The following is a 27,461-nucleotide window of genomic DNA, read 5'->3' on the forward strand; positions in this document are numbered from 1 at the left end:
TCCCCTGATTGACAGGTCCAAAGTTCAGAAAAAGTTGTGACGTCTTCCGAAAACACTTTGTGCGGTCCACGAAAAACTTTAACGCTCTAGCCACATCCAGCGAGTGCAAAGTCCTTTCGGCCGGCGACGAAGGCGACGGGAAGAAAACAGGCAACACCAAGGGTTCGTTGAGGTGGAAGTCCAAAGGCACCTTGGGCATGAAGGAGGGGTGCGTCCTGAGCACAACCCTCGTGTCGTGAAAAGTCAAGTACGGGGGTTTGCAGGAAAGGGCCTGGATCTCTCCCACTCTTCGTGCAGAGGTAATGGCCACAAGAAACGCTGTTTTCCACGACAAGAACTTCAACGGAGCCGAGTGCAGAGGCTCGAACGGAGGTCCCATGAGCTTGGTCAGCACCACGTTGAGCTCCCACGCCCGGGCCGGAGCCTTCACCGGCCGGAACGATCTGAACAGTCCCTTCATGAATTCCTTCACCAGACGATGAGACCACAAAAACGTCCGCCCCGTGGTTCTGGTGTATCGGGAGATCGCAGCAAGATGAATCTTGATGGACGCGTGTGCCAGCCCAGCCTTGGCCAGCGTCAGAAGGTACGGCAGTACCTGGGGAGCCGTAATCCGTAGAGGGTTAATCTTCTGTGCGTGGCACCAGACAGAGAACCTCTTCCATTTGTGTCCATAGCATTTAAGAGTTGAGGACGCCCTGGCCTTCGCAAGAACCTCTCTGCAGTCGGCCGGTATGTCGTATCCTCCAAACTCCAACGCTGCAGGAGCCAGGCCTGCAAGTTCAGCGACCTCGGGTCGTGATGGAGGATGGCGCCTCATTCCCTAGAGAGAAGATCCGCGTCCACTGGCAGCTTCATTGACGGGGATGCTGACAAGTCCAGAAGGTCCGGAAACCATATCTGCCTCGGCCACGCAGGTGCGACGAGGATCATCCTGCACCGTGACCTCTTGAGCTGGTTGATGAGCCGGATCAGCAATGGCAATGGAGGGAACGCATATAGAAACAGGCCCTCCCAGGGGAACGAGAAAGCATCGCCCATGCTCCTCGGCTGGGGAAACCTGCTGGCGAACCTCCGGCACTTGGAGTTCGTCACCGTCGCGAACAGATCGATCTGGGGTGTGCCCCACCGTCGGAAGAGGCAGTCCACTAGATCCTGTCGTAGTTCCCACTCGTGGCAGGAGCGCAGCTCTCTGCTGAGCGAGTCGGCGCTGGTGTTTCTTATCCCTGCCAGATGAAACGGCACCAGAAACATCCCTTGGGCGATGGCCCAATGCCACAGATCCTGCGCCTCCTTGGACAGGGCTGGGGATCTGGTACCGCCCTGCTTCCTGATGTAGAACATGGTGGTGGTGTTGTCGGTGAAGATCCTCACCACCTTGCCCTTGAGGGACGGAAGAAAGGACCGGAGGGCCCAAAACACTGCACGGAGCTCCAGGACGTTGATATGGAGGGACTTCTCCGTCGGAAGCCAAAGGCCTCTCGCATGCAGATTCTCGGTGTTCGCTCCCCACCCTTCCAGGGAGGCATCCGTGGTCACTGTCTCCTGGTGGCCGGGGGTCTGGAAGTCCATGCCCGCCGTCAGATGCGCGTGGGTGCCCCACCACCGGATCGCTCGTCGGAAACTCTCGTCGAGTGTGATCTTCTCCTCGAAGCTGCCCGTCGTCTGGATCCAGCGCGCGTCCAGGAACTCCTACAACGGGCGCATCCGGAGCCTGCACAGACGGATGAGATAAATGCAAGACGACATCATTCCGAGGAGGGACTTGATGGACCTCACCCTGGCCGCGTCCGCAACCAGCATCCGCTGCACCTTGCCCAAGATGGCCCTCGTCCTTTCCTCCGACGGAGAGGCCAGAAGCGACACTGTGTCGAGCTTCGCTCCTAGAAACAGAGCGTCTTGCGCGGGCACCAGGTGGGACTTGGCGTAGTTTATGGAGAATCCCAGGTCCGTGAGTAGTTGGATGGTCCTTGCCATGTGCTCCACGGCGAGCTCCTTCGTCTTTGCTCGGATGAGCCAGTCGTCCAGGTAGGGGTAGACGTGGATCCCCTCTCGGCGCAGCTGCGCCGCCACAGGTGCGAGGCACTTGGTGAACACCCTGGGTGCCGACCTCAGTCCGAAGGGAAGGGCTCTGAACTGGTAGCGACGCCCTTGGACCACGAACCTGAGAAACTTTCGGTGTCCCTTTAGGATGGGAATATGGAAGGAGGCATCCTCCAAATCCAACGACGACAGGAAATCGCCCTCCTCCAGTTGACCCAGGACGTGTTGGAGGGTGACCATCCAGAACTTCTGTGCCTTGATGAATTTGTTCAGTCGTCGTAGGTCCGGGATGGGACGCCATCCTCCCGTCTTCTTCCTCACGAGGAAGTATCTTGAGTAAACTCCGGAGCCCCGAAGCCTCTTTGGGACTAGCTCGATGGCGCCCTTCTTGAGCATCGCCTTTACCTCCAAGAGAAGTTGAGGGACGTGATGTTCTTTCCTGGCCACAGGGGGGACGCGCGGACACCTCTTTAGAAACTCGAGCGCGTGACCCTGAGCTAGGGCTTCCAGCACCCAACGGTCGGTGGAGATGGACTCCCACACGCTGACGAAGCTCGCCAGCCGGCCTCCCACCGGGGTGCTTCGGTGGGGGCCCAACACCACGGCCGGTTCAGTCCTGCTTCGACGAGGCCTTGCCGCCTTGTCCTCCTTGGCGACGACGGCGGGGTCCGCCTGACTTGCCTCGTCCCCTGTAAGCTTCCTGTGACGACGAACGGGCAAAATCTGCCGCTGGAACCTTTGGAGGCACCCTGTTTGCCTCCGCCGCTCCGAAAGGGCGGCCGCCGTTGCTGGAGAACCCCAAGAGCCCGGGCCGTCTCCGTGTCCGCCTTGATGGCTTGAAGGGAATTGTCCACTGTTTTCCCAAACAGGTTGTTTCCGTCGAACGGCATGTCCAAGACTCTGGTTTGCACGTCTTGACGGAAGTCAGTAGCCTTGAGCCATCCACGCCGCCTAAGGCACACGCCGTTGCCCAACTGGCGAAAACCAGTGTCAGCGATGTCCATCGCAATCGTAATGGCGTGGTCCGACCCCACCTCTCCTTCCTGCAAGATCTCTAGGGCTTCCGCCCTCTTGTCGTCTGGTAGGAAGTCCAGCAGGGGGGCCAGTTTGTACCACAACTCCCTGTCGTAGTGGGCTACGATAGCCAAGGCGTTGGCCGACTTAATCGTTGTCGCTGCCGACGAGATGACTCTGCGTCCCATTGTGTCTAATTTCTTTCCCTCGCCGTCCGGCGGGGAGGTTGACGTAGAGGCCGAGCCCCCCCCGGCTTTCTTCCTGGCCATCGCGGAGACGACCGAGTCCGGGTCGGCTGTGTCCGAAGGCACAAGGGGGCCGCGTCTGGGACCCGGTACTTCTTCTCGTACCGATCCCTTCTAGCCGGCGTCGTGGATGGGTTCTTGAGGAGGGCGAGGCCCTCATCCCAAATATCGTCTAGTAGAGGTACAGCGAGGACCGTCTTCCTCTTGGTCTTGCGCCGTTCATAAAGGAAACCTTCCTTCTTCTCTTCCGGGCAGAGGTGGAAAAGCTCGGATGCCCTGGCGATCATGGAGTGAAACGATCCAATCTCGTCGGGCGGGGAAGCCCGGGTGGGAGGCGACGACGGGAGATCCTCGTCGTAAACCTCGTCGTCCGTACCCGTCGCGGCCGTGTCAGTCCCCGTATCATCCCCACGTGTCGTGGACGGGGAGGAGGGCTGAACAGGGCGCGATGGCTGAAAAGGAGGTGGAGGATGAATCCTTCTCTTAGGGGGAGGGCTCCCAGAAGGGCCTGGCTCCGGGTCCCCCGTCGGGAGCGGTTCCTCTGTTGGTGGTAACGGCAGTCTCGTCCTTATCTCCGAGCATAAGGACTGTATAGCCAACAAAATGGCCGCCGAGTTGTCTTGCGGCACTGGTTGAGTGAGATCCGATGGGCGATCAGGAGCCCCGTCGGCATCCTCGACGCCCTCGTCGTCTTCCACGTCGGGGTCCCTCCCGACAGGATGGCCTTCTTCCACGCCAGAGCCGTGGCCTAAGACTTCGAACAGCTCCTCCTCAGAGGTTGAGGCCGAGTCCACGACGACCTCCTGCCCCCCTTTTTCTTCTCCGTCGGAGGTTTCACGGGGGTCCTGTCGATGGGCATGAAAGAGGACTCCCTCCGCGGTGGCAGGGAGATTCTGGGCCCCGGGGGCGCCACCACTGGTGTAGCCTCCACAGGCTGAGCCAGGGCCGCCGCGACTGTCTCGATAGAGGCCTTGGCCGGATGGATCAAGGCTTTCACCACCTTAGGTGCGCTCACCGCCTTCTCCTTGGGGGGAGGGTCACCGCCTCGCTCCCCTTCCGATGGGGCCTTAGGGCACGACCGGGGTCTCTCCAGGAGTTTCGCCAGGTGCTCGGCCTTCCTCTTACCCGAGCCAGAGTGTTGGCTCGTGGTTGATGGCGCCGGGGAGGATGCGCCCTGCCTGGCGCCCGTAGAGCCCGACCGTTCGGCGCTCCCGGTGCCAGCGGACTCGCGGTGCTTGGCCTTCTGTTGGCCCCCGTCGCCGGGGCACCCTCAAAGGTCTTAGAAGACCACTCGGACTTCTTCTTCTTCTCGCCTGACGGGCTCTTTCCTTCCAGCCAGTTGGCGAGGCGTTGATGGCGGTCCTTCATGGTCCGCTCCGACATATTGCCGCCAAACGCACAGTCCTTCTCCACGTGCGTCTTGTCCTCATGTAGGCAATAAAGGCAAAGGGAGTGTTCGTCCCCCTTAAAGACATTCTGAAGCTGGCATCCAGGGCAGACCCTGAACAGCTTTCCGGGCGACGAGCTTCCCTTCTCCTGGGCCATGTTCGAGATGGGCCTGAGAAACTTCTGGAGTCCTCCAAAAGCGCGGCTCGACGAAATCTTCACCCTTGAGGGGCGTAGACGAATCCGACACGGGTCCCCGTTGATCGGATGAAGAAACGGTGGAGCTTGAGGCTCTTTGACCGAAAAAAAAGGAAATGTTTTGAGAAAAAAATGTGAAAAATAGCACAAACCTCGAGAGCAATAGCACGAGGATCCCAACACTTGAACGTGCAGTAAAAATCTGAAGATGGCTGCCAGAGGCGGGGCTTAGGTAGAGGGCAGTCATTGGCTGTGGTCAGTATGACGCAGAGATCAGTGATTGGTTACTACTACGAAAGACAGATCAGAAACGAAACCGAGGATTCCCAGCCTTACGACGGGGAATATTCATGAGCACGTGAATCCATGCCAGACCCCATGCTGGAGAAATAGCATAAAGCAATGCCATACATGTCAGTTCCCCGGCCCTTAAGACAAATCGATTACATTGACACTTGAGATATTCTTAGTTGGTGCATAAGATGGCAAAGTTCCAAATCTAATTTCAGAACACATTTTGACTCTGTTCCACAAACCTAGTCACCTGAATTGAACAATCAGTTGGGGCAGCTGCAACGATTGGTAGAATACGCATGCAAGTTATTTGCTGCAGCACTTCCTGCAATGTTGCATTGAAAACAGTTCAGGTTGGAACACACTAAGAACTTGTTTTCCTAGATTCAATTGTTAGGAGTCTGTAACCATTGCATCATCATCATCCTCATCATCATCCGACTCCAGCCAGCATATTCTGTGCTCCCAACATTCAAAGTAGTAGAATTTGCTAGACTTCCAGTTTTGCATAGAAACCATGCCAAATCAACTTTCAAGGGTTTTTAGTTCTTCTGTTGAAATCAAAGTCCTTAAAACCGTACTCTGGCTTAAGGTCACTGTCGGAGAAGACATCTGCCATGGAGCAGGACGTTTCTAGATTCAAAAGTTCACATTATTTGCAGCTCAGTAGATACATTTTCCTTTCAAAATGAAGTCAATTAACTAAAGACGTCTCAAGCCGGAGTACTTTGAGGAATGCAAGCCACACAAGCTGATTCAAGAATTTGCTGTACATTTTAAAATGTACGCCAATAGCAACATGAGGTGGAAGTTCAGGTGTTTGTCTTAACTTCAATGAAGTTAAGGCACCATTGCATGTCTGCCTTTCTTTACAGCAATTATACATAAGAGTGTGTGGCAAGTGTCAGCCTTCTGTTTTCAGAAGGCAACATCTCAAGTTGCAAACTACTACCCAGGCATAAGAAGTCACTCGCCACCGTAATTAAACAGACACACTGAGCCCTGGGTTCTAATATGTATTTTCAACCTGTAAACTATCAGACAAACTGTTCCTGAACTATACCGGACATGCACTTTTGGTGGTTTCATGAGGTGTTTCTGCCCCTCGCAAGGCATTTGTCACCTAGCATTCTTTGCTGCATACTATGCCATATGCATAAGAATCTTTTGATTGATGGATCTGCTAAAAAAATGTCATTGCTATTTTTACTTACTTGATCAGCATCATGCATCCTCTGACCTGCATCTGCAGTGCAAAGAGTACGCAGTGGATGCCTCCTACCTTACCAAATGAAGCAACACATGATTTTTTTGTTACAAATGAAAGTCTATACCACGGGCGCTTGGACGACAATGGTCAAAACATTGCACATGAAACTGATAGTATAACTTAATAAAATTAAGAACTGAACTAGTGCTGTACACTGACACTGTTGACGTCAAGAGTAAATAGGGCAACCTTTTCAGGCCTGAAAACAATACGAGACCTAAAATTTGTATATAAATAACAGATAAATGAAACATATTGAATGGCTAAATAAGCAACCACCGCCGCCGACCTATTAAAAAAATAAAATGCATTGTCAGAACGAAGCACAGTCATTTCTATCCGTTGCATACTAACAGTTGCCCGTCATCAAGGATTAAAACAATAAAAACATTCTACAATGACATAAGCAATAAATAAAAAGATATATTGGTGCAAGTGATTGTGAATGCATGACACTTACATGAGAGTGAGCATGGATCTTCAGGTTGGTATCCACACCTGACAAACTTACTGCAATTTCTGATTCAAAGCACAGTAGTGCAAGCCCACCACAAAAATATGTACAATATATAATATATAACATTGCTGAGGCCCAAACATACGACAAAGGATACGGCAGACGAGCCCCACATCGAACTGATAAAATCACCCAAGAAGGCTGCAAAAAAACAAGAAAATAACGGTAATTAATCATCATGGTAAATTCATGTTCAAATTAACAATTTATGTAGTAGTCTTGGACCCCACAAAACCATTTGTCGAAATGTAGGTATTATTTTAAATCCGATGCAATTAACAGTTTAGTCCCAATTTTACAGATCATACAGATGCGCATGCATTGTTACTAAAAACTGTTGCAATCCACAAGTGTAATTCCATTAAACAGAAAGTCTCCTACCTGGTTTTCACAAGGAAACAAATAGCCAATCCAAGATATTAATCGGTTAGCAGAACACAACCCCAAACAAGACGCATTTTAATCCTGTGTAAGCAAACATACACCTAATTAAGCAAAACCAAAATACACCAAAAGTGTGCCACTTCATTATATGGTCACCTCACACTCCTTTTCGGTAGATGTGGCGTTCCCAGTCCGGGTGAAGACTATCCATACAACATCTCACATTCTTAAGACTCATGAGAAGCTCTGTACTCTAAACAGCACTGGAGAGCCATGGAGGATGGCTTCATCTCAGGGAAGTGGCCCAGGTTTCATAAAATGTGAGACGCCACACCAGTTTATGATTTCGTTGAGAAACCCTTTGATGTCCACAGTGAAACAAGATCGAGATGCAGCAGTACTTTTTAATTTCCACCAATCTCCTCGGATCATAAATTATCAGAGTACTCAAGGAGGTGCAAGAGGGTGTTTATGGCAAGGAAGCCTGAAAGGCACGTTTTGGAGGCATTAAGACAACCAATGAAATTGCAGGCAGTGGTCCTCTGGAAAACTCTGCCCCGAGGAATAATAACGCCATACGTACTGAGATTGCTAATACTGCAGCTGCAGCTCAAAAAGATGATGCTGCATGAAACCTTTGGCGATTTGGATTGTCAGATACATGGGTTACATGACTAATAGGAAAAAAGGCTGGGGGGATGGGGATCATCAGCATGCCGAGTGCAATGATGTGGATAAACCAATCGTCCCACATATTAAGGTAAAAAGATACCCATTAGACGGATTAAAAATGGAGCTTCCTCCATTTAGGGCCAATGTAGACGCAATCTGTTCCAACATCAAGAATAAGAACGAGGTAGCAGTGATAATACGTTTCTATAATGTTTATACATATAAATATGTATGCAGTCTGTACATCATAATCTTCGATTAAAGATTTGTGGAATATGAGACTGTCCAGACTGTTAAACCTCACATGTGACAGCAAATGAGCTTAAGCTCATTTGCTGTCACATGTGAGGTTTGACGAGTTATGCACATCATCAATCTCTGGTTCCACAATGGCCACTAGGTGTGAGATTTGGACTATGAAGCAAGAGCAAAACTGCTTAAAAGAATCTCCCCAGACATCCTCCTTTACTAGGTCCTCAGCTCCATGTCCTCAGACAGTGGAGCTTATGGAAAAAATAGAAAAGGACAAGATCATCCTTCCAATCAAATGAGAAAAAATTAATCTCAAATTTTGTCCTACGAGAACTACTACTTGTATGGCAGTGGGATGCAAATAAACTTCTTTCATAAAACTCGGGAAGCCATCTAATGCAACAAAAACACTTCACGTCCTAGCTTCAGCTCAATCACAACCCACAAAACTCTCCATACTCAGACAACTGCAGTCTGGTCTTCCAGCTGGTAACATCTGCGGTTTTTCCTTCCTCAGTGGTCCACCCGATTAGGGAGTCGTATTTATATCTAAGGGAGTAGCAATCCCCTTCCATCAGGATTCTGCCACACTCCATTGTCAGTGAACCCAGTAAAAAAAGGGAGGCAGGATTTGGATACAGTTATCCAAAATGAGTGGTGTACCAAAGTTCTCCTGCTCAAACAAGGCTTTCCTCCAACTTTATTCCTGGCAAGAAAAGCCTTTAGGGCAGCACCTGGTGTACGGGGTCAAAAAGAATAGAATGGTTATAGTACGCATCATCTTGAAGGCATGCTGCATCTCCAAGTTTAAATTCCCCTACTTCAGTCAGGGAACTTTGTCTGGATTTCCTGGATGCTTATTTGCGCAACACATAAGGAGTGCCAATGTTTCCTGTTAAAGGTTTTTGGGCTTGCATGTGCACCACAGGTGTTAAAAAGAGAGCTGGCTTCGACTGTGGGCCTTACATCTATAGTGTGCACGTTTTTAACCATTTCGGAAGATCAGCTAATTACAACTTCTTTTTTGAAGGCAATCTCTAGAGTCGCCCAAGTCAAGTCTTCAAGGGATTGGGTTTCCATAAACTGGATGAATTCTGAACAAATCCCTATGCAGTTGTTCCAAATGATCAGAACCCTCCACCAGAGGGCTGTTGGAAGACTGCTCCTTCCACAAAAATGACTCAAGTTGCAAAATAGGGTGTGGTTTGTTGTGGGTGAAGAAGAGGTCCAAGAACAGACTTTGTGCAAGATCAACACACAATTTCCCCCTTTCTCCATAAAAATACACCATATGGCAGCAGCTAGGCAGGCGGTCTCCTGGTTCTTCACTTGAAACCAGTGGTAGATTATTTACTCAATGTTGATCTCCTTAATGTCCACACATAAAATACTATACTTCTGTGACCAGCCATGATGGACGATTTCAATTGGTGATCGGCGGGGAAGAGGGGGGGTCATTTGTGATCACAGGCATCACTGGATCCTCCCAACCCATGGTTCCGACAATGGATGGTAGTAGGAGTGAGTGAGGAATGCCCTTGAGGCCTCCCCTCAGGGAACTGGACTAGATAGCAGCAGCCAGTTCTTTCAACCAGAGAGCATTAACAGCTATTCAAAAGGCACTCTTTGTTCGCAGCTGCAAAGTTAGGCAGTTATGATCCAATCATGTGGCAACAGGGTATACAAATCAGAAGGGGATGCAAGAGGTGGAGCATCTATTCTCCTTTGCTGGCTACACTGGCAAAGGGGGTCAGCCCATGCACTAAGCTTAACACTCATAAGCCCAATAGCAACCTAACTTCCAGTGAGGGGAAAATGTATGCAAACTAACTGATCAGCGAAGTCCAATGAACAGTGCAGTTCTGCCCAAAGGAAATGGTGATCCGGCAGTGGTGCACTCTATTGTGCTAATCAAGAGATCAATTGACAACTAGATCAGTGCATTTCTCCAAACTGTCTATTCACAGGAGTGGTCTACCCAAATCTGGAGGATGAGTCAACAGTCTTTCTAGTGGCCCCAGGGGTTCCTGTCTGCCTTACCCTCCCCATGTTCCATTAATTCACACCGTTTCGAGAAAAATCTGGAAAAACCGGGTGGAGTTCTTACTGATGGCACAATTCTGGACCTGTTGAACAGAGTTTGCACCACTGCAGTGGTTGGTAGTAGGGCATCCATGGTGGTTGCATAGTTTCCCCTCATTCCATCTATGTCCAACTCCACTGTAAGACAAGCCTATCATGTTAGAAATTGAAAAGATAGCTTTGACACGTAGGTGTTACACTGATCATATAACTCTATACATTAAGGAGTATAGTGAACCTGCAAGAAGGAAGAAGCACAATAGAGATTGCAAGCATTTTGCTTTTTTAGTGTGCTAAACCATCATTACCAGCATAGAATGGTCTCCCTGGAATTTTTCAAGGATGGCTTTTAATAACCAGTATGTGATGTTGATGGGCCACTATTGGGGCCTTCAGAAAAGGAGGAATATTGCTCTTCGGTTGAGGTACTGTCCAGCAGATAGTGGAATATATTTTATAGGCAGCAGACCTGTCATTCCCTCTTCAGTCTCCAGGCTCCCTTTTGATGTCCACTTACAACTGCTGTAAGCAAAAACTGGTTTCCTGGAAGCAATCTCTCTCTAACCTAACACAAGTCAAAACTCATTACGGGGAAGAGAAAAATGTATTAAATGTATAAAAAATTGTGTTAGTGCCTTTATTTCAGGGTTCGAAATTGAGGGACGCTGGGAGCTATTCAGTCCCTGCTTGCAGACTAGAAGAGCCTGGTTAGCTTAGCACCAATAGCTGCCAGGAGCTACTTTTGGCTCCCTGTGCCAATGGATGCCAAAATAAACACACACCTACGTAACTTTAACTCTGTACATTTGGGACAATCTATAAATAAGCAGTAGGACCTTTAAAGCATAAGTGGGGGCCTTAAAGAATAAGCAAAATATTACGTTTCCATCTTGTATTGAAGTTAGATTTGCAGAACACGATGTACGAGCTCCTGGTTCCCCAGTGGTAGCTCCTGCTCACTGGTTAATGCCGGATACCCAGGAGCTGCTTTTAACTCCTGCTCATCTTTGCAACCCCCCCCCCCCCCTCATACCACTATGCAGAGTGTGATTGGACATTATTTGGTACTTGCACATCTATCTGCACAATTTCCTATATATCAAAACATACTATCTGGCAGTCCACCTCCACCATCTAGCCCCGTAATATCACAACTTTCCCAATAGAGGTATTTAGACCAAGACAGGAAAGCCAACAGATCATTAACGGATCTTAGATCATTGGGAGGCGGTGAGAGCCTGGAGAATGCCAATGGCCTATTGCCTCCCCAGGACAACTCGTGCCTTTCAAACATGCACATGCAACATTAACCGAGTGTTTTAGAAAGTAAATAAAGAAGAATTAGGAAACCTCTAGTACACATTTAAATATAATGGATCATACGTAATGGCCAAAAACATGCACCTCATGTAGAAGTTAGATTAGCAATGCACTGTGTACGCGCATGTGTTTCCTAAGCGGTAGAACCTGCCACTGGGTGATACCAGACACCTAGGAGCAGGTTTTAGCTCCTGCCCATCAAATCCTAATAATTTCTACCCTGTAAGGCCTTGCAAGACAAGGTTGAATGAAAACCTGCGGGGGAATAGGGAATTGGCAGGACCAATTCCTCATCCTGCCCCACACCAAGACCCAACTCTGTCAGAGATCCTGCTTATACTATCAAACACAGCATCACCTACATTTTGAAATTAAATGCTTTGTTTCCAAATGTTCAATCAAAAAGTCATATTCATGGTTTTGCATTTGGGGGTCGGGGCTAAGCTTTAACCTGGGCCACCCCATTACTCAGTTCAGATTACCCCATTCTCAGGGATTCTGATGGATTAGTGACTGGTTTAGGAAAAGGACAAGCCTAAATGCTGATGCTAAATAGGTGCTGGGGATCTGCTTGACTACATTGCACATTGTCTGTTGTAGAGCTCTACTGCTCCAAAGATGCACAGATGGAGGACCTTTTCAACGTGGCATTTGAAACTGATCAGTCAATCCAGGCCTGCCGGTCCACTCACACGAAAATCAAAAGTATTCAACTTATTTTTCCCTGCGAGCTCCAACAAATACCACAGTCACGGAAGAATCAATGCCCAAGGAGACTACATGACTATTTTGGAAAAAGGTAACTTTGCTTGGGAGTGCCTCTTATTGAGGTCCTGAAATGCCAACTCTCAGAGAAAACTGGCAACTCTTTTTCAAACATATCTAATCCTTGTGTTCCCCCCCATGTGCCTTCTCATCCTATGTGGCTTCGCAGCATGCCTAGGTATCCACTGAGTTTCTAGGAACTAGGACAAGCTGCCACATGCATTGTCACTGGAAACTATATGGATTTGCAGTTTACCCGGATGTTAACATGGAGTTCTAAACTCTGACCTGGTGGGCAGACGTTTAGGAGGCCACCCAAGTTTAGTGGAACAGGGGAACCTTCTGGACAAGCCAGACCAATGAGGATAGCTGGGCAGGCTGTCAAGACTCAGTGTCAGGAGGGGTGAGAGTGATCGGAAGCCCATAATGAGCACAAACAGTAACAGAATACGCTTACACAAGTGTATATAAAAATAAAATACATACACATTTATTATAGGCTTTAAAAATTAAACACGAATAAACCACAGTAATATAAAACAGTTACCACACACACCTTTCACTATTTAACAATATACAGTTACGTTTCGCCTAATGCGTTAAAGGGGAAAACACAGCCACAACCTGCAACAGAAGGGTAGGTTAACACAAATATAGCATTAGGCCGTTCTCCAGAATCGATCCCCAACTTAAGCAGTCCAGCCCTACAAAGTGGGGAGCCTTATGCACAAAAGTACATTAGTGTGTTGAAAACGTGCAGTTGTGCGTAATGATACAAAGCAGGTCATCTTCATGGAGCTGTAGCAGTTCAGGAAGGGGCTTGAGGTGATGAAGAAGAACAGTGTCCTACTATTCGAGGAGAGTCTACCCTTGCAGGAACAGCGACTTTCGAGTTTCGGGAATAGCTAGGGAGCGCAGGCTAGCCCAGCTAAGGGGAATATCTTTTTGGGGATTCTCGTGCGTAAAGGGAAATGGCTGTGCCAAGGGACCACCGATGAAGTGATGCAAGTACTCACCGACACTCGACACAGTCCGGGCCAAACTTTGCCAGTCTAGGCCAGGTTGCTTGTAGTTTCAACCCTGCAGTTGCACATCGCTCTGGCTCTCAGCGGCTGCAGGACGGGACAATAGTCTGTGGCGGGACAGTAGCCTTTTCTCATCTCACGGTGAAGAAAAGAGGACAGTCCAGTGCAGCACGTCTCAGGGCACAGGGGACAGGCAGCCAAGGCTCCTACATCGACTGTCACCACAGCAGGGTAACACAGGGACCGCAAATGCTTGTGGCATGGGGCACTCATTTAAATCACGACCCAGAGGAGCTACGCCTATGACATTTAGCAGGAGTGTGCCCAGGACCATCAACTGGCGATTCCTTAATTCTCGAGTGTCAACTCAGGACAGCAGCGCTCCTATGCGATAACACGGTTTCAAGCAGGTCAGTTCACTGGATGACCCAGGAATACAACCGATGAGGCTCTTTGGGAGGGTAATCAAGAAGTGCAGAGAATAGTAGTTCCCACTACTTCAAAGGGACGAAGCGCACTTGCAGGCCTTCAATGATCGATGCATAAACAGGGGTCTGACGGGAGGACAGCAGGCTCAGGGTGCCAAACTTTCCAGCACGTCTCTGGCGGTTCCACAGGTCTGCTAGCGTTTCAAGATACTTGGCTCCTTCTGTAGTTCGGTGTGAACTTCAGGTGATCGACCTGAAATTGATGCAGAGCCCCTTCTCTTAACCAAGATTGGCTATCCCAGAACTAAGCTAAGCGCGAAACCAAATGAATATCGGCTCTCTTGCATGCACGCTAGACGTGGACCAATCCCGGCCCACGGTGGTGCCAGTCATTCAGGCATACCAGACATACTATTATTATTTTATTGTTTTGGTTTGTTTATAAACCTTTACAAAAAGAATACAAAATAAGTTTTTCATTTCAATACATACAGAAATTTCAACAATGGTTCATATAAAACAGATTCCCATAGCAATATATTTACACATCTAAAAATATATTAAAAAAAACGTTTAGGAGATCACTAATGTTTAAGAAAGATGTTACCTGTATGATCATACTACTTGAATTTGCATGCATCATATTGTGCCACAGCCATTCTCTATTCACACAGGCGGTTAAATGTACAAATTTTGCAAAGTATTCAATTTGCTGGGTCATAAGAGCAGGGCAAGCCAATAGGATATGATGGAGTGTTTCTGTAACACCCTCCTTTTTGCAAAAACGGCACCATTACCAACCTTCATCAATCTTTCTTATGTGCCTAATTTGGTTCGTACACATTGCGTTCATTCTACAACGCATAAATTAATTTTGACTTGTCCTGGAGGGTTATTTACACAAATAATTCTCCATTACCGGAAACAACTTCCACGGAGAATAAATCCGTTTATACAGTTTCGAGTTGGACACCATATTCACAGTTTCTGACCAATCATAACCCCTAATAATAAGCTTGATATTGTTAGGTTTGTTAATCAGGATGCAGCGTGCTATGCCCAATTTCTCTAATAGCATTTCCGCCTCAATGTTTAACTTTTGAATAAAAGGACAGGATGCTGTATTACCAGCAGTTACATACAAATAGTTTTCCCGAGACATTATACATTTTCTCGATAGAAGTCTTTTACCACTCACAAACGAGCGTATGGATTGAAGTCCAAATTCATATCGAATCACTTTGTCATGATTCCTGCCCCTCATGCCCCCAGCCCTCCAAGATGTCCGGCTGGAGCCAGGCCACAATCACCTACATGGCCCTCAAGGTCCTTTCCATCCCTCCAAAGACCCACTTGGTGTCAGACTTGGCGCTTGTGGCACCAGACTCCCACGGGATAACATTGGGGATTGGACTTGTAGTGCTTTGATGGGGACAAGATGGATTCCCCCACATATTTCGGTTCCCAGAACTGCTTGTGCAGTCTAGTCTTTTGGGTGTGGTTCAGCCCAGAGACACCTGGGATACCCAGAGAATATTTAAGCCACGCCCAGGCTGAGAAACATGCTTTGTGTTTTCTGCACCTGCAGCGTAACACTCCCCGTGTTCGGATCGGTCTCCAGTAGGCCTGCATCTTTCTTCAGCTCCGGCAAGAACAAGAACACCGTTAGGAACAGCCTTACCTTGCAGCGCTTCTGCCCATCATTCATCGCTTCTTCTGTTCTGCGGGCATCTTCGGCGGTGTCATTCCCATCCCAGCACGCCGCTTCCTAAGGAAAAAGGAAAAGAACAGAAAAAAGGCATTAGTAAGCATTCAGCAAATCTTTGCTTATTTTTAAAGACTGTATGAGCTTCAAACGCTTACCTGAATCCCAGCCGCTCTGGGGGAACTCTGTCTCCGGAACTTCTCATCCATCTGCAAGAGGGAAAAGGCACTCCAGGTTAGCGTGGAAACATCTAGAGGCGCCGCATACCGCACTTACTCACTGCATTTCTTCTTCATAACCGGCATCCACGCAAAAAAACGTTGCGGCACCTAAAAGGCACAGAAAAAAAACTTTGTTGAATACAAATACGAAAGGGTCGCATCGCGCTCTCACTCACCTTCAGCGCTACTCATCTCAGCAGCACGTCGCCATCCCCGGACATCATCTAAGGAAGGAAAGGAACTAAGTTAGAGAACTGTTCAAAAGACTCATTATACTTACCTGTCGGACTCTTGCCAGTGAAGTAACTAGGCAGCAACAAGCCTGCATCAATCAACGCGCCCCTGCGCTGAAAGCAGGATGGTGAGCACATTTTCCAAGAAAACAAGGTGAGCTGTGGATCAAAGGGAAGGGTTGGAAGAAGGGGTCCAAGCACACAGAGACAATAGGGAGTTAAACTCCACCAATCCTGTGTTTCAGGCCCAGTCTCCAGTCGAGTAGACTCCAGGGAAGGGTTCAAGGTCGTAAGAGGTCAGAACAGGCCGAGTGACGTCCCTGTGGATACCAGGTGAGCGTTACACACTTCAATCGGTATGCATTTTGGTAGAAAATACAAAATTCCCCTCGATAATCTACATTCCAAAACTTTTAAAAACTCCATGAAATCAGAGGCAAAAAATTCCAGCCCATAAAGGACCCTTGGTATCACTTTCTTCGGATAGAATTCCTTCAGGGAATTCATAGTAAATTTCCCAAACTTTCTTTCAATCAACTGCATTTGACGGGTTGATCTTTAGATGTAGTTGACAAATACATTTTTCAAATCATTTAATAAGGCGCTGCAAACCAACCTTTGTATTGTCCAAAAGTAGGAAATCATCAGCCTAAGCTAGCCATGAAATGCGATCATTACTGAGCTTTGGTGTTACCAAACCTTTGTTAATAAGTGCTTTCTCTGCCCCACATATATACAAATTGAAAATTGTCGGTGCAAACATGCATCCCTGACGTAGACCATTAAGAATAGGAATCTCTGATGATAGCTGACCCTCTGAATTTAAACGAATTGTGAGCTTGGTGTCAGTGTAAAAATTGACAATATCAAGAAGATGGGGCGGCATATCCAATTCTCTCATTTTGTTCCATAGGGTGGGATTGTCTACCAAATCAAAGGCCATACTCCGGTCCATTGAGGCAACAAATGTTGGTTTTTCACCCTCTCTCATGGCTTGACTTTGTAGACATCGTAATATAAGACCGCCACAGTCTGTCCCACAGTTTTTCTTAAAGCCGATTTGTTTTGCATCAAGTATATGGTTTGTCTGGATTCAGTCTTATATGTCTGCCAAAACCAAGGAGGCAAAATGTTTTGATTCGGGGTCCGAAAAAGCTGTCTATAACTTGAAGGACACATACGTGAACCCTGCTTAAAAATTGGTGATACAATCTATGTTCTCCATGAATGAGGGATGCGTTTGTTGAGCAACACATCCTTAAACAAAATACATAATATTCTGGCCCAATATGTTGGATTGATTTTCAACATTTTATTCGAAATATTATTGGGTCCCGGAGCCCCCAAAGTTTTAGATTAGGCAATTAGTGCCCTCCCTTTCTCAACAGTGTTGACAATGGACCACGAATCCAAAATATCCACTGAGGGTGTGAACCTCGTTACACCCACTTTGTATATACTAGAAAAGTGAATCATCCACACCTCTTCTGAAATGGGATTTAGGGCTGTTAGGAAAGATTTCTTAATTGTGGGTAATTTTCCTTCCATGTGGCAACCCCTAAACTTTTTGCTGTTGTTTTCACCATGATCTAGACTTTGCCAGAGAAGTGCAGCCTTCTGCCGCACTCTGGGCTTTCGCTCCATTCTTACGGGGAAACTGACATGCCCTTAAGACAGTCAGTACCGGGAAACGCTGTTTTCCGTAGTTTCTTTATCATGTTGCAGCTTTCGTGCAACATGACACAAGAGGGCAGTATAAGCTAAGTTACTGCTCTCTTGGGTCTCCAGTCTTCTACAGGCCCTAGATACTATGTTTGGATTGTAAATGATCGGTGCAAGTGAATCACGGACGGGAATGGTGGCAGCGATTGTTTCTTGTGTTTTCGAGCTCCTTTTGGCGTTTTAAGCGCGTTTCTCACGCTTAGCCCAAAATGGTGGCCTGGCTCCCAAAATGGCCAGACCACGAGGCTCCTTTGTCCTGTTCGCTGACTGTCTTGCCCCCTTGACCTTCCACCGGGTCGAGCCGACCCGGGGCCTTCCTTATTTGGGCATGTACTTTCCCGCGAAACACAGATGCTTTCGCGGGCTTCTACAGGCCTGGTGTGTGCCTCCAGGATGTGGGCTGGGATGTCTGGTCCCAATACACATCCTGGGTGCCAGAGAGTCTAGTGTGGTGTGAATGCATGGGACCACCGTGGTCCGTGATAGGTCCACGTATGGTGTGAGTGTTTGATGAGCGGATCTCCCATTGGGTCCCCTCCGTTTTGGCGCGAAGGGAACTGTGGATAAGAGGGGGCTGGAAACGCCACTACCATGTCGATCTCCTGAGTTCTCACGAACAAAGGAATACAGGAGCCAAGTATCCTGCAACCACGAGGCTGAACCGAGGAATCGCTGGTGACCCGCTGAAGGACTGCTCCTCTGCACTGCTGTCGCCTTGTGAAACCCTTTCTACCTCTGATCGAACCAGAAGGCCTGTACTGGTACTTCAACCCTTGGAATAGCGGGGACAGCTATTCTCGCCATCTTCACCATCTCCTGCACGTAAGCCTTCGGAAGTGTCTCTGGGCCATCCAGCAGACTGACCAGCCTACCCAGGAGTCTTGCTCTGTAACCGCCGCCAGGTTGTGTTGTATTTCGAGTCCTTGTCACTCTCACACGATTCTTACACTTGGCATTCCCAGGTCTGAAGTGAGTTGTGTACATTTGGCTGAGACACACACGGCCGCTCCGTTGCCCTGCTGTGGTAACAAACTGTGCCGGTTCACTTCGTTTGGGACATCTTTAACTCAACTCTGCTGCTGCAGAATATACATGACGACGAGACGTCCCCTGCTTCCCTGAAACTGACGCGGAGAAGCCTGGGTCTGCTTGCATCGGGGACCTGTGAGTAGCATAGCTAGGTACTGGTCGCCCTCCTGCAGGAGCCCATAGCTTTTCCCCGCTGTGTCAAACAGCACGCCTTTCCGTACTCGCGCTCTGCTTCTGCCCACAGTGGAGGCTGCGCTTGAGTCGCAGAACTCTGCTGTTCTTCATTTGTGCACCAAACTGAACTGCCCGATACCCACGAAGAGACTCCCCTTTTTGCCCGTTGGCACCAGCGTGTGCAGGTACTTTTGAGCACAAGGCTCCACTCTTCGTAGGGCTTGGACTTCCTTTTAGTTAGGTGCCTCTGAAGGCGGACTGGGTCTAATCATTATTTCGCACTGCCCGTTTTCCTCCCCTTCTAGGTGGACTACACATTTCGTGCATCTAACACTTTAGACTCGTTTGTATTTGTATATATATTGTATTGGTTTGGTATGTGTTGGTTTACTAGAGTTTTATCGTGATTTCTCGCTACAGTCATTGTTGCAAAGGCCTTGGAATAAATGTGTATATATTTTTAATATAACACCTGTTTGGAGTAATTTGTAAGTGTCCTTGCTTTGTGTGCTCATTGCGGGCTTTCAGTCACCCTCACCCCTCTTGAGACCTAGTCTTGACGCCGCAATCGCTACCCTGATTGGTCTGGCTTGTCCAGAGGTTACCCTGTTCCAAGTAATTAGGTTGGCCTTCTGAACCTCTGCGCCTCCAGGACAGAGTTCAGAAATCCATCTCAACAAGGGCCATCTCTTTCACGTTGGATTTGGTACTATTGATCAGCTTCCAAAAGTTGGCCGAATTATTGTCCCTTAGTGACTTTAACATCAGTTCACCATCTAATTGAGCAGTTAAGCTTTTGTGGCTAACCAGCCAATTTTTGTAGCACTGCTTGATTTTTTTCATAGCTTTCAGGGCATCTTGATCGTATATTCCCTGTTTGCGGAGTCTCCTTAGATCTTTCTGCATTAAGGTTTTATGTTCATGTACCTATATGTCGTTACAATGTCTATTCCCTTTCTTGCGTCTGTCCACACTTCTATTCTTTAACATCATATGAATGGTATTTATGTAAGCTTCAAACTTCTTCACCGAGTATCGTTTTGTGCGTTGGTAAAAGGAAGTCCCATCATAGTCCTTGATCATTGTGGAGGTACATTTTTTGGATTTGGAATAAGACCATATAATTCTGTTCCCTCTAGGGTTAACCAGAATTTCTTCAGTGTAATAACTCAGTCTTGAAAGATGACTCTTACTCTCAATTTCTATACATAGCATACAATGATCACCAACATCAACTGCTCTAACTTAAAAGTTGCAGATAGTATTACTAAAATCAGAAAATAGGACTATATAATCAAGTATTGGTGTCAGAACTCATGCATGCCGTGTATAATGATCGTTGTATACCGGTTCCAAACCCCTCAGTTCAGAAAAATTTAACCAAAGATTGCCTCTTAACTTTGGGTTCCCTGCCCTAGCAGTATGAATATTCTTATTCGAAAGAAGAGTATCGCCCAGAACCCTGTCCACCATACAGTCAGCATTCAGGTCCCCTGAGACAATGACTTGCCCTCCCATATTTTTAATTAACCACATGTCAAATCTTCTCCCCCAAAATGGACAATTCGTTCTCCAGTTGCACATTCGTTGATGTCAGCGGATTCCAGTAAATATTAGCTATTAGTGGGGCATACCCGTCATTAGCTCCCCCAACCCTAAACGTGACCACCTGGATTTCCCACCCCCATCCCTCCATCCCCGTTTGTTTGATATTTTCTGAATTCTTATGAGCCAAGAGCAACCCACCTTTTGCAGCTCTATTTGCACAAATTGTATCAACCACAAAGTTATCCCAGCAGAGTTTTTCACAAGCCCAGGTTTCCTGAAGTAGGACAAAATCAAAGTCTATTGGTTATACTCTCATTGTTCAATAAATGAAAACAACCTCTCGAGTTACTAGCCGCAGCGCTAGCCTGCATGTTTAAGTAGTTTACCCAATTGTTTCAAGGTGTTGATGGATTCTCTCAAAGAGAGCCAACCATCTCCAGTTCTGATTATCTGTATTGTCTATACCAGTATTGCATTCATTTCCCATCTTACCCTCATATTCTACTTCAAAGCCTTTACTACGTCCTGGTTCCTGTATGCTCATTGAGGACTCAGGCGTTTTAAAAGTAAAGAGATCGGAACCTCTACATTGCAAGCTTTCTGCTTCTTTCAGTAGTAGTGACCTTATCATGGGAGACGGAATGACTAATCTGACAATCATTTCTAAACCGGTGGATGAAATCAACCAGCATAATATCTGCAGAGTGGTAGGCAGAATTATGTGCAGTACCCTTTGGGAACACCACACGCAGCCAGACTTATCTCAAGAGAAAGTGAGCAGTATCAATAGTAACACAAAGGACAGCCATTACTGTGATTCAAACAAACACTGACTCAAGGTTTCTGAGTAAAAGAATATACATTTATTTACACATCAGTTGTATAACGTTTCACTAAAGTAAAGCAGTTTAAAAAATCACACTCTTAATATACCACACCACTCCCAATCGGTTCCAGACAAGTTAAGCTCACAAAATGAAGTGGGAGCAAACTGGCACTCCAGAAATCTAAAAGGGAGGGAAAGAAAGTTAAGCAGAAATTAAACAGCACCAACAGTTAAGTAATCAGGGCAATCTAGAAAGAGAAACTACAGTGATGGAATCAAATCAAAAAGGCTTAGGGCCAAAGTCAATAGGACAAAAGTCTTTTGCTCAAGATCACACAGCTCAGGGTAGTTTGTGGTTAAGTCTTTGCCAAGAGTTTGCTCAATCAGGATAGTAAGATACTCACGGCAGTGCTAGCCAATAGGTTGAAGAGGGTAATTGGTAAATTGATACACCCAGATCAAACGTGCTATGCCCCCGGTAGAAATATTACAGATAACCACAGGAGGCTACACCATATTATTGACCAAACTGAGGGAGACTCGAGCGAGCTGGCTATCATGTCGCTGGACGCGGTGAAAGCTTTTGATTCAGTGCGGCGGCCGTGGTTGAAAGCGACCCTGAAAGGATACGGGATGGGACCAGGATATATTAGATGGGTCCAGATGTTGTACAGTACCCCAACAGCGAGAGTCAAAACCGGAACCACAATCTCAGATAAATGGCAATTTAGCAGGGGTACCAGACAGGGATGCCCCTGGTCACCCATGTTATACATCCTGGCATTAGAGCCGCTGGCAATATGCCTGCGGCAACAATACGGGGAGGTGGGGATTCGCACGACAGGGAGCACACACCTGATATCGTTGTATGCAGATGATGTGCTTCTCTACTTGGGCTACCCGGTGGAGAACCTGCAATATGTGTTGGAGGTGATGGGTCGTTATGCCACCCTCTCGGGCATATCAGTGAACCCCGGGAAGTCGTTTGTTCCCTCTGGGAAGGTACAAGAGCACTCCGTTGGAGAGGCTGCCCGTCTTGCAGATACCCTGGCAGACCGTGACATTCAGGTATCTGGGCGTAAATATCTACCACAATATAGATACAGAGCACAAACATAACACAGAGAAGGCGATGGAGGGAGTTAAGAATAGCATGGTGTTCGGGTCTAAATTACCCCCAACCATGTTGGGGAGAGCAGCTCTACTCAAAATGGTGGTCTTGCCCAGACTCTTGCACTTTTTTGTGAATGCCCCGTACCTAATCCCCAAACACTTTTTTGTGAAACTTCATGGCACGTGCAGGGGCTTCATATGGGGCAACTCCAGAAATAGGGTGGCCCTGTGGAAACTACAGAACACATGTGATAAGGGGGGCATAAACCTACCAAATTTTGAGCTGTATTATATGGCAGGACAGTTGTAGTATGTGGCTAGGTGGTTGTCTGCAGAAGACTCGGCAGAAGCTAGGCTTTTGCAAGGTGAATTGGCTCTTTACTTTTTGAGGGAGACAGTATGGCTGCGCAAAACTAAAATGGCGAAGATGGGGAGATTATTGAAGCTGGGCTAGGAAGTATGGCACAGGACATGGAGAACGGTGGGTGACCCAGATCCCCTTTCCCAGCAGGCCCCACTGGCGGTGCTATGCGGGGACGACTCCCAATTGTTCGAAGCGGTCCGTAGGTACTGGGAACCAGTGGGATTGGCCAACCTTGGAGACATGTGGCAGGAAGGGGAGGCGTTGGGATTCCAGAAGCTGCAGGATGAGACAGGGGTGCATAGAGGCCAATGTATTACTTATACCAGGCTCATGAAGAAGGTGAGAGAGAGGTGGCCTGAGACTGTGCTGGAGGAAGAACCCGATGCCTCCCTAGAAACGATGTATGACGTCTCGGAGGGTGGGCACGAAATATCTAGGATATATGAGCTCCTGAGGGCGAAGACGGGGAAGGAGCTGCTCCAATTGAGGCAAGACTGGGAGGAGGAGGTGGGGGAGCCCATGACAGAGGGACAGTGGGACAGAGGTACCATTAAAAGGTGTCCCGGAATGCGAGACTCCAGAAGATCCAGCTGTACGTCACTCAGAGCTTACCTGACTCCCAGAAGAATAGCTAGGTTTGGAGGCTCGGCTGTACAAAAATGCCTCAGGTGCGGGGAGGAGGAGGCAGGACTACTACACATGTTCTGGGCCTGCCCTGAGGTGCACAGATTCTGGGAGGAAATAAAGATGAAAATGGCTGGTGGGGGAGTGGTACTGGACGTAGGATCTGCTTGGGCTTGCATGCTCAGGAATTTCCCCAGGCCACGTCATTCGAAGCATATCAGTAAAATGAAAGACCTGGCCCATATTTTGGCTAAACACAGAATTGCAATGGGCTGGAAAGCGGCCCACAGACCCAGAGTGGAGATATGGTGGGCGGACCTCTGGAGATGGGCGGAAGCAGAAACTGTGGTATGGTTTGAAGCTGTCACCAAGGGGGGGAGGGGGGGAAGCAGGCCCCCTGATAGCCTGGAGGCAGCTGGTGACCTCAATGGTAAGCACCCACCTGGTCAATCATGATACAGAAGACTCAGATGAGTCAACGAACACAGAGATTCCCGAAAAATGCACATGTAGATGATGAGGCTGTGATGGCTCGAGTTTGTGGGGAGGGAGGGGGGGAGGACGGGAAGCGACAATGCATAATGTGATGTTTTGATATTGATTATGTATGTCCTAAAAGTTATCATGGTTGACGTGTTTGTTATAAAATAATAAAAATTGTTTTAAAAAAAAAAAAGTCTTTGCCAAGAGTTCCGGACGAAGTTGGTCAGCAGAAAAGTTAGGTTAAAGAGTAGAGATGGACAAGCCCTCGGATTAGAGAAAGATTTCACACACTTTCACTGCGGCTGAACGAAACGAACAACTGGATTTGAACAGTATCTTTCAATGGAGAAGAAGCTGAGGCGGACGTTCCTGGTAGTTCCTGCAGGTTCACGGTTCCTGAAGCGACTGTCGGACTGACACGAAGTAGGAAGACTGGACCAGCAGCAGAGCAAAGCAACGAATAAAAGGTGCGCTTCTTAAAACCCAAGCAGGGTCTGACCTTACTGGCTATCCGGCCCACTGTAGCTCTGTACAGCGAATTTGACCAGAGGAGGGAGTCCTGGCTTGCAGTTTGGGCGAACTGGTTGGTCCCAACAGCTCAGGGGAAGAAGATTCCTGGAGGATCTTCTCTGTCGTTGGAGTTGGAGGATTCGGACCTACAGCAGGGCTTCACCGGGCGGTTCAGTCGTGGTAGGGGTCCTCTTCCGTCAGCTCATCGGTTCTTTCGCTCCAGTGGCGACTCTGCCTTTCCAGACCCAGTTACCTGCTTTTTATGCAGTTTTCCCCCATTCACACAGCCTGGCTGTCAATCACACAGCAGGGTGGCTGTCCAGCCAGGACAGTCACCACAGCCAATCATTTCAGAGTGCGATATGGATCTCCAAGGATACCCTGTGCAGGGAGTCCTAATCCCCTCCCTCGCATTCAGTCCCCCCAGACATACAGGCGCCTAAGTAGGGCTTCTGCGTAGAAGCCCGCAAAAAGACGGTGAACAAAGGAACCAAACCTGGTTTGGCGCGCAGAGTAAAACACGAGAAAGACATTTTCAAAAAGAAATAACCCAGCCGGAACCAAAATAAAACATATGGTCTAGCGGGTTTAAGTTCGAGGCTACCAAGATAGCCTAAAACAAAATGTTATTTAAGATAACCGTGGTAGAAAAAATAAGGTAGTTACCACTGCCACCAGCCAAGTCTTGATGAAAAGGGAGCGAAACAAGGCCCCAAGAGAAACAGACAAAAAGGGTTAAGTATTACCCCTTTCCAGTACTCCATGTAGGATGGTTTGTACTGGGCCTGTGGTTTTACATAGGCTAATAAAGTTAATGGCAACTTTATATGTTCTGGGAGAGAGGAGTCTGAGTTGGGAAGTCTAAAAGACAACCCTGTGTCACTGCACTGAAGGTGCAGTGTAACACACTGTAAAAAGATGATGCCCGTGGAGTAGGTGAGGCTCCACAGTCTATGAACACAAAAATGTTAAACACACAGCAAAACACATGTAAGAGTGGGAAAAAAGGCTCACACTCTTAACTCCTAGAAATCCAGCAAAGCTGCTAAGGGACTCAGTAGGTAAGGGAAATTAGCTATCCTGGAGAATTCTCCCTAACACAGAGGATATTAGGTTCAACTCTGGTATAGATGACAATAATGAAAGAATAAAGGGTCTATTCAATGGTTGCCTCCCCCCCTTCATTGAACATGGTATGAGACCTGGCATCTCCGGATAGACTGGTTTTCTCAGATTATTGACTGAGGAATCGTACCATAATTCACTCCTCTCTCCACCCTCTATAAAATTAACCGGGGCGATCATTGCTGGACGGTTGGCTTCCGTTCTACGGATCAACTCAGAGCTATGATGCACACCCTGGATAATTGGTTTACTCCACAAATCATTATAGTCATGATTTTCGGCCATTGCCTTCTGAACCATTCTTATCAGAGCGTCTTCACTCAACCCTCTGCCTACAGTTGACTTATTCTCTAGGCCTTTCGTGTCACTCCTCAACCAGTCTGCATTTGATTCGTTATCTGTGTTCATAGCTAGCTGAAAATCAAAGTCAAACTCAGTTAACACCTTCCGAACAACATGAAACAATACATCTTCACTCATACATCTACCAACGGTATTGTTGTTCAATAACTCATCCATCTCCTTTTTATTGTCTATTTTGTTTGTAATCAAAACCCAATTAAAAATAGGATCCCTGACTAAGGTTTTGTTGGTGAAAGGATTTGTATTTACCGTAGAATTCTCCCTCTGACCTAGACCTTTGTTGTCTGTAGACACCTGCTTTCTGACAGTGTTGGCCTCTTTCTCCAAGTTTATTGTGAAGGACAAAGACCCAATGACTTTGATTTGATCATTCTTTGGGACCCGAAGATGGTCCTTTCCCCGATTGGTACTATTTTCAATAATTTGCAACTCCTTTCCAGTATCAATGACAAGGTTTTCAAAAATGTCAAAAATATCATTCAACCCATTTTCCAAAGATTTGAGTTGCAAAACGATACTGGCCGGGTCGTTTTTTCTTTTTCAAAGTATCCTCCAACTGATCCTCAGCTTCAAAGTATTCACTCTGAGTAGCTTGATCAGTGGATTTGGGTGTATACACTTGCCCATTTGTCTCTACCCCAGTTGTGTGATCTTTAACCCGGGAAACAGAATCCTCTACAGAGGGAGTTGCCACGGTCATCAGAGCCCTCTTTTCTTCTTCAATCACATGTTTGAACCCATAGTCTCTTAAGAATTTTCTTGATGATTTGCTGTTAGTATCCATCTTTTTTTTGTTTTGTCCGTTTTCTTTTTTTGCAGCCTTTTTATTAGTTTTCAAGCTGTGATCAAGTGGAGGCTCCTGGTGATCCAGCCTGGGCCTTTCAGACTCCTTCAGGCTTTCTGGATTACCAGTATTTTCTACTATCTTGGGCATCAAGGTGACTTTTCCAATAATGGAATCTGGTATAGTAATCACATCCCCAGGATCGATAATAATTTGGGCGTCATTACCCATCATATTTGCGCCCCTCTCTTTATCGATACCCGGCAGATCCCCCCCATGAGCCCCATTGAGATGAAAACATTAGGGCATTAGCCAACCTAGAATGCAACATTTCGGAATCCTCAGCTATTTTGTTTAGGGTTTCAGTGTGCTTACGTAGTTCTGCCAGAATTAGTCTGTTGAAAATACTCAACATCATTGATACATCACCATCCGAGCCTCCCTCTGTCGTTTTCTCACCACAGAGCTCCAGAGAATGGACAGGATTGATATTGTCTGGAAGGAAGAGAACTAGTGTGTCAATAAAGGATATGTTTTTAACAAGATCACTTACAGGGTAACGTACAGGGGCAGAAAGCTGATGTTTCGACCCGTCAGCCATTTCACCCATTGGCATCTCTTCCAAAAAAAAAAGATTCTGAAGGAAGAGGGTCTCCTCACTACCTCTCAAAGCAGCCGAGCATGCCTGCGCGCACTGCAGCAGCTCCTCCTCCTCCGAGGGGGAGCACCGCCGCCCGCGCAA

At 47.5% G+C, this 27,461-nt stretch overlaps 1 protein-coding gene across 1 annotated transcript in view; it reads right to left on the bottom strand.

Moving 5' to 3' along the window:
- PAXIP1 (PAX interacting protein 1) overlaps nt 1-27,461 on the bottom strand; it is a 584,896-nt gene that overhangs the window by 499,293 nt on the left and 58,142 nt on the right. Inside the window, exon 3 of the mRNA XM_069647937.1 lies at nt 7,065-7,108. Coding sequence (XP_069504038.1) covers nt 7,065-7,108 — 44 coding nt within the window. The remainder of the gene's footprint in view (nt 1-7,064; nt 7,109-27,461) is intronic.

Source organism: Ambystoma mexicanum, chromosome 2q (assembly GCF_040938575.1).
Source record: "Ambystoma mexicanum isolate Mex_15411 chromosome 2q, UKY_AmexF1_1, whole genome shotgun sequence".
In the NCBI taxonomy this organism is placed as follows: Eukaryota; Metazoa; Chordata; class Amphibia; order Caudata; family Ambystomatidae; genus Ambystoma; species Ambystoma mexicanum.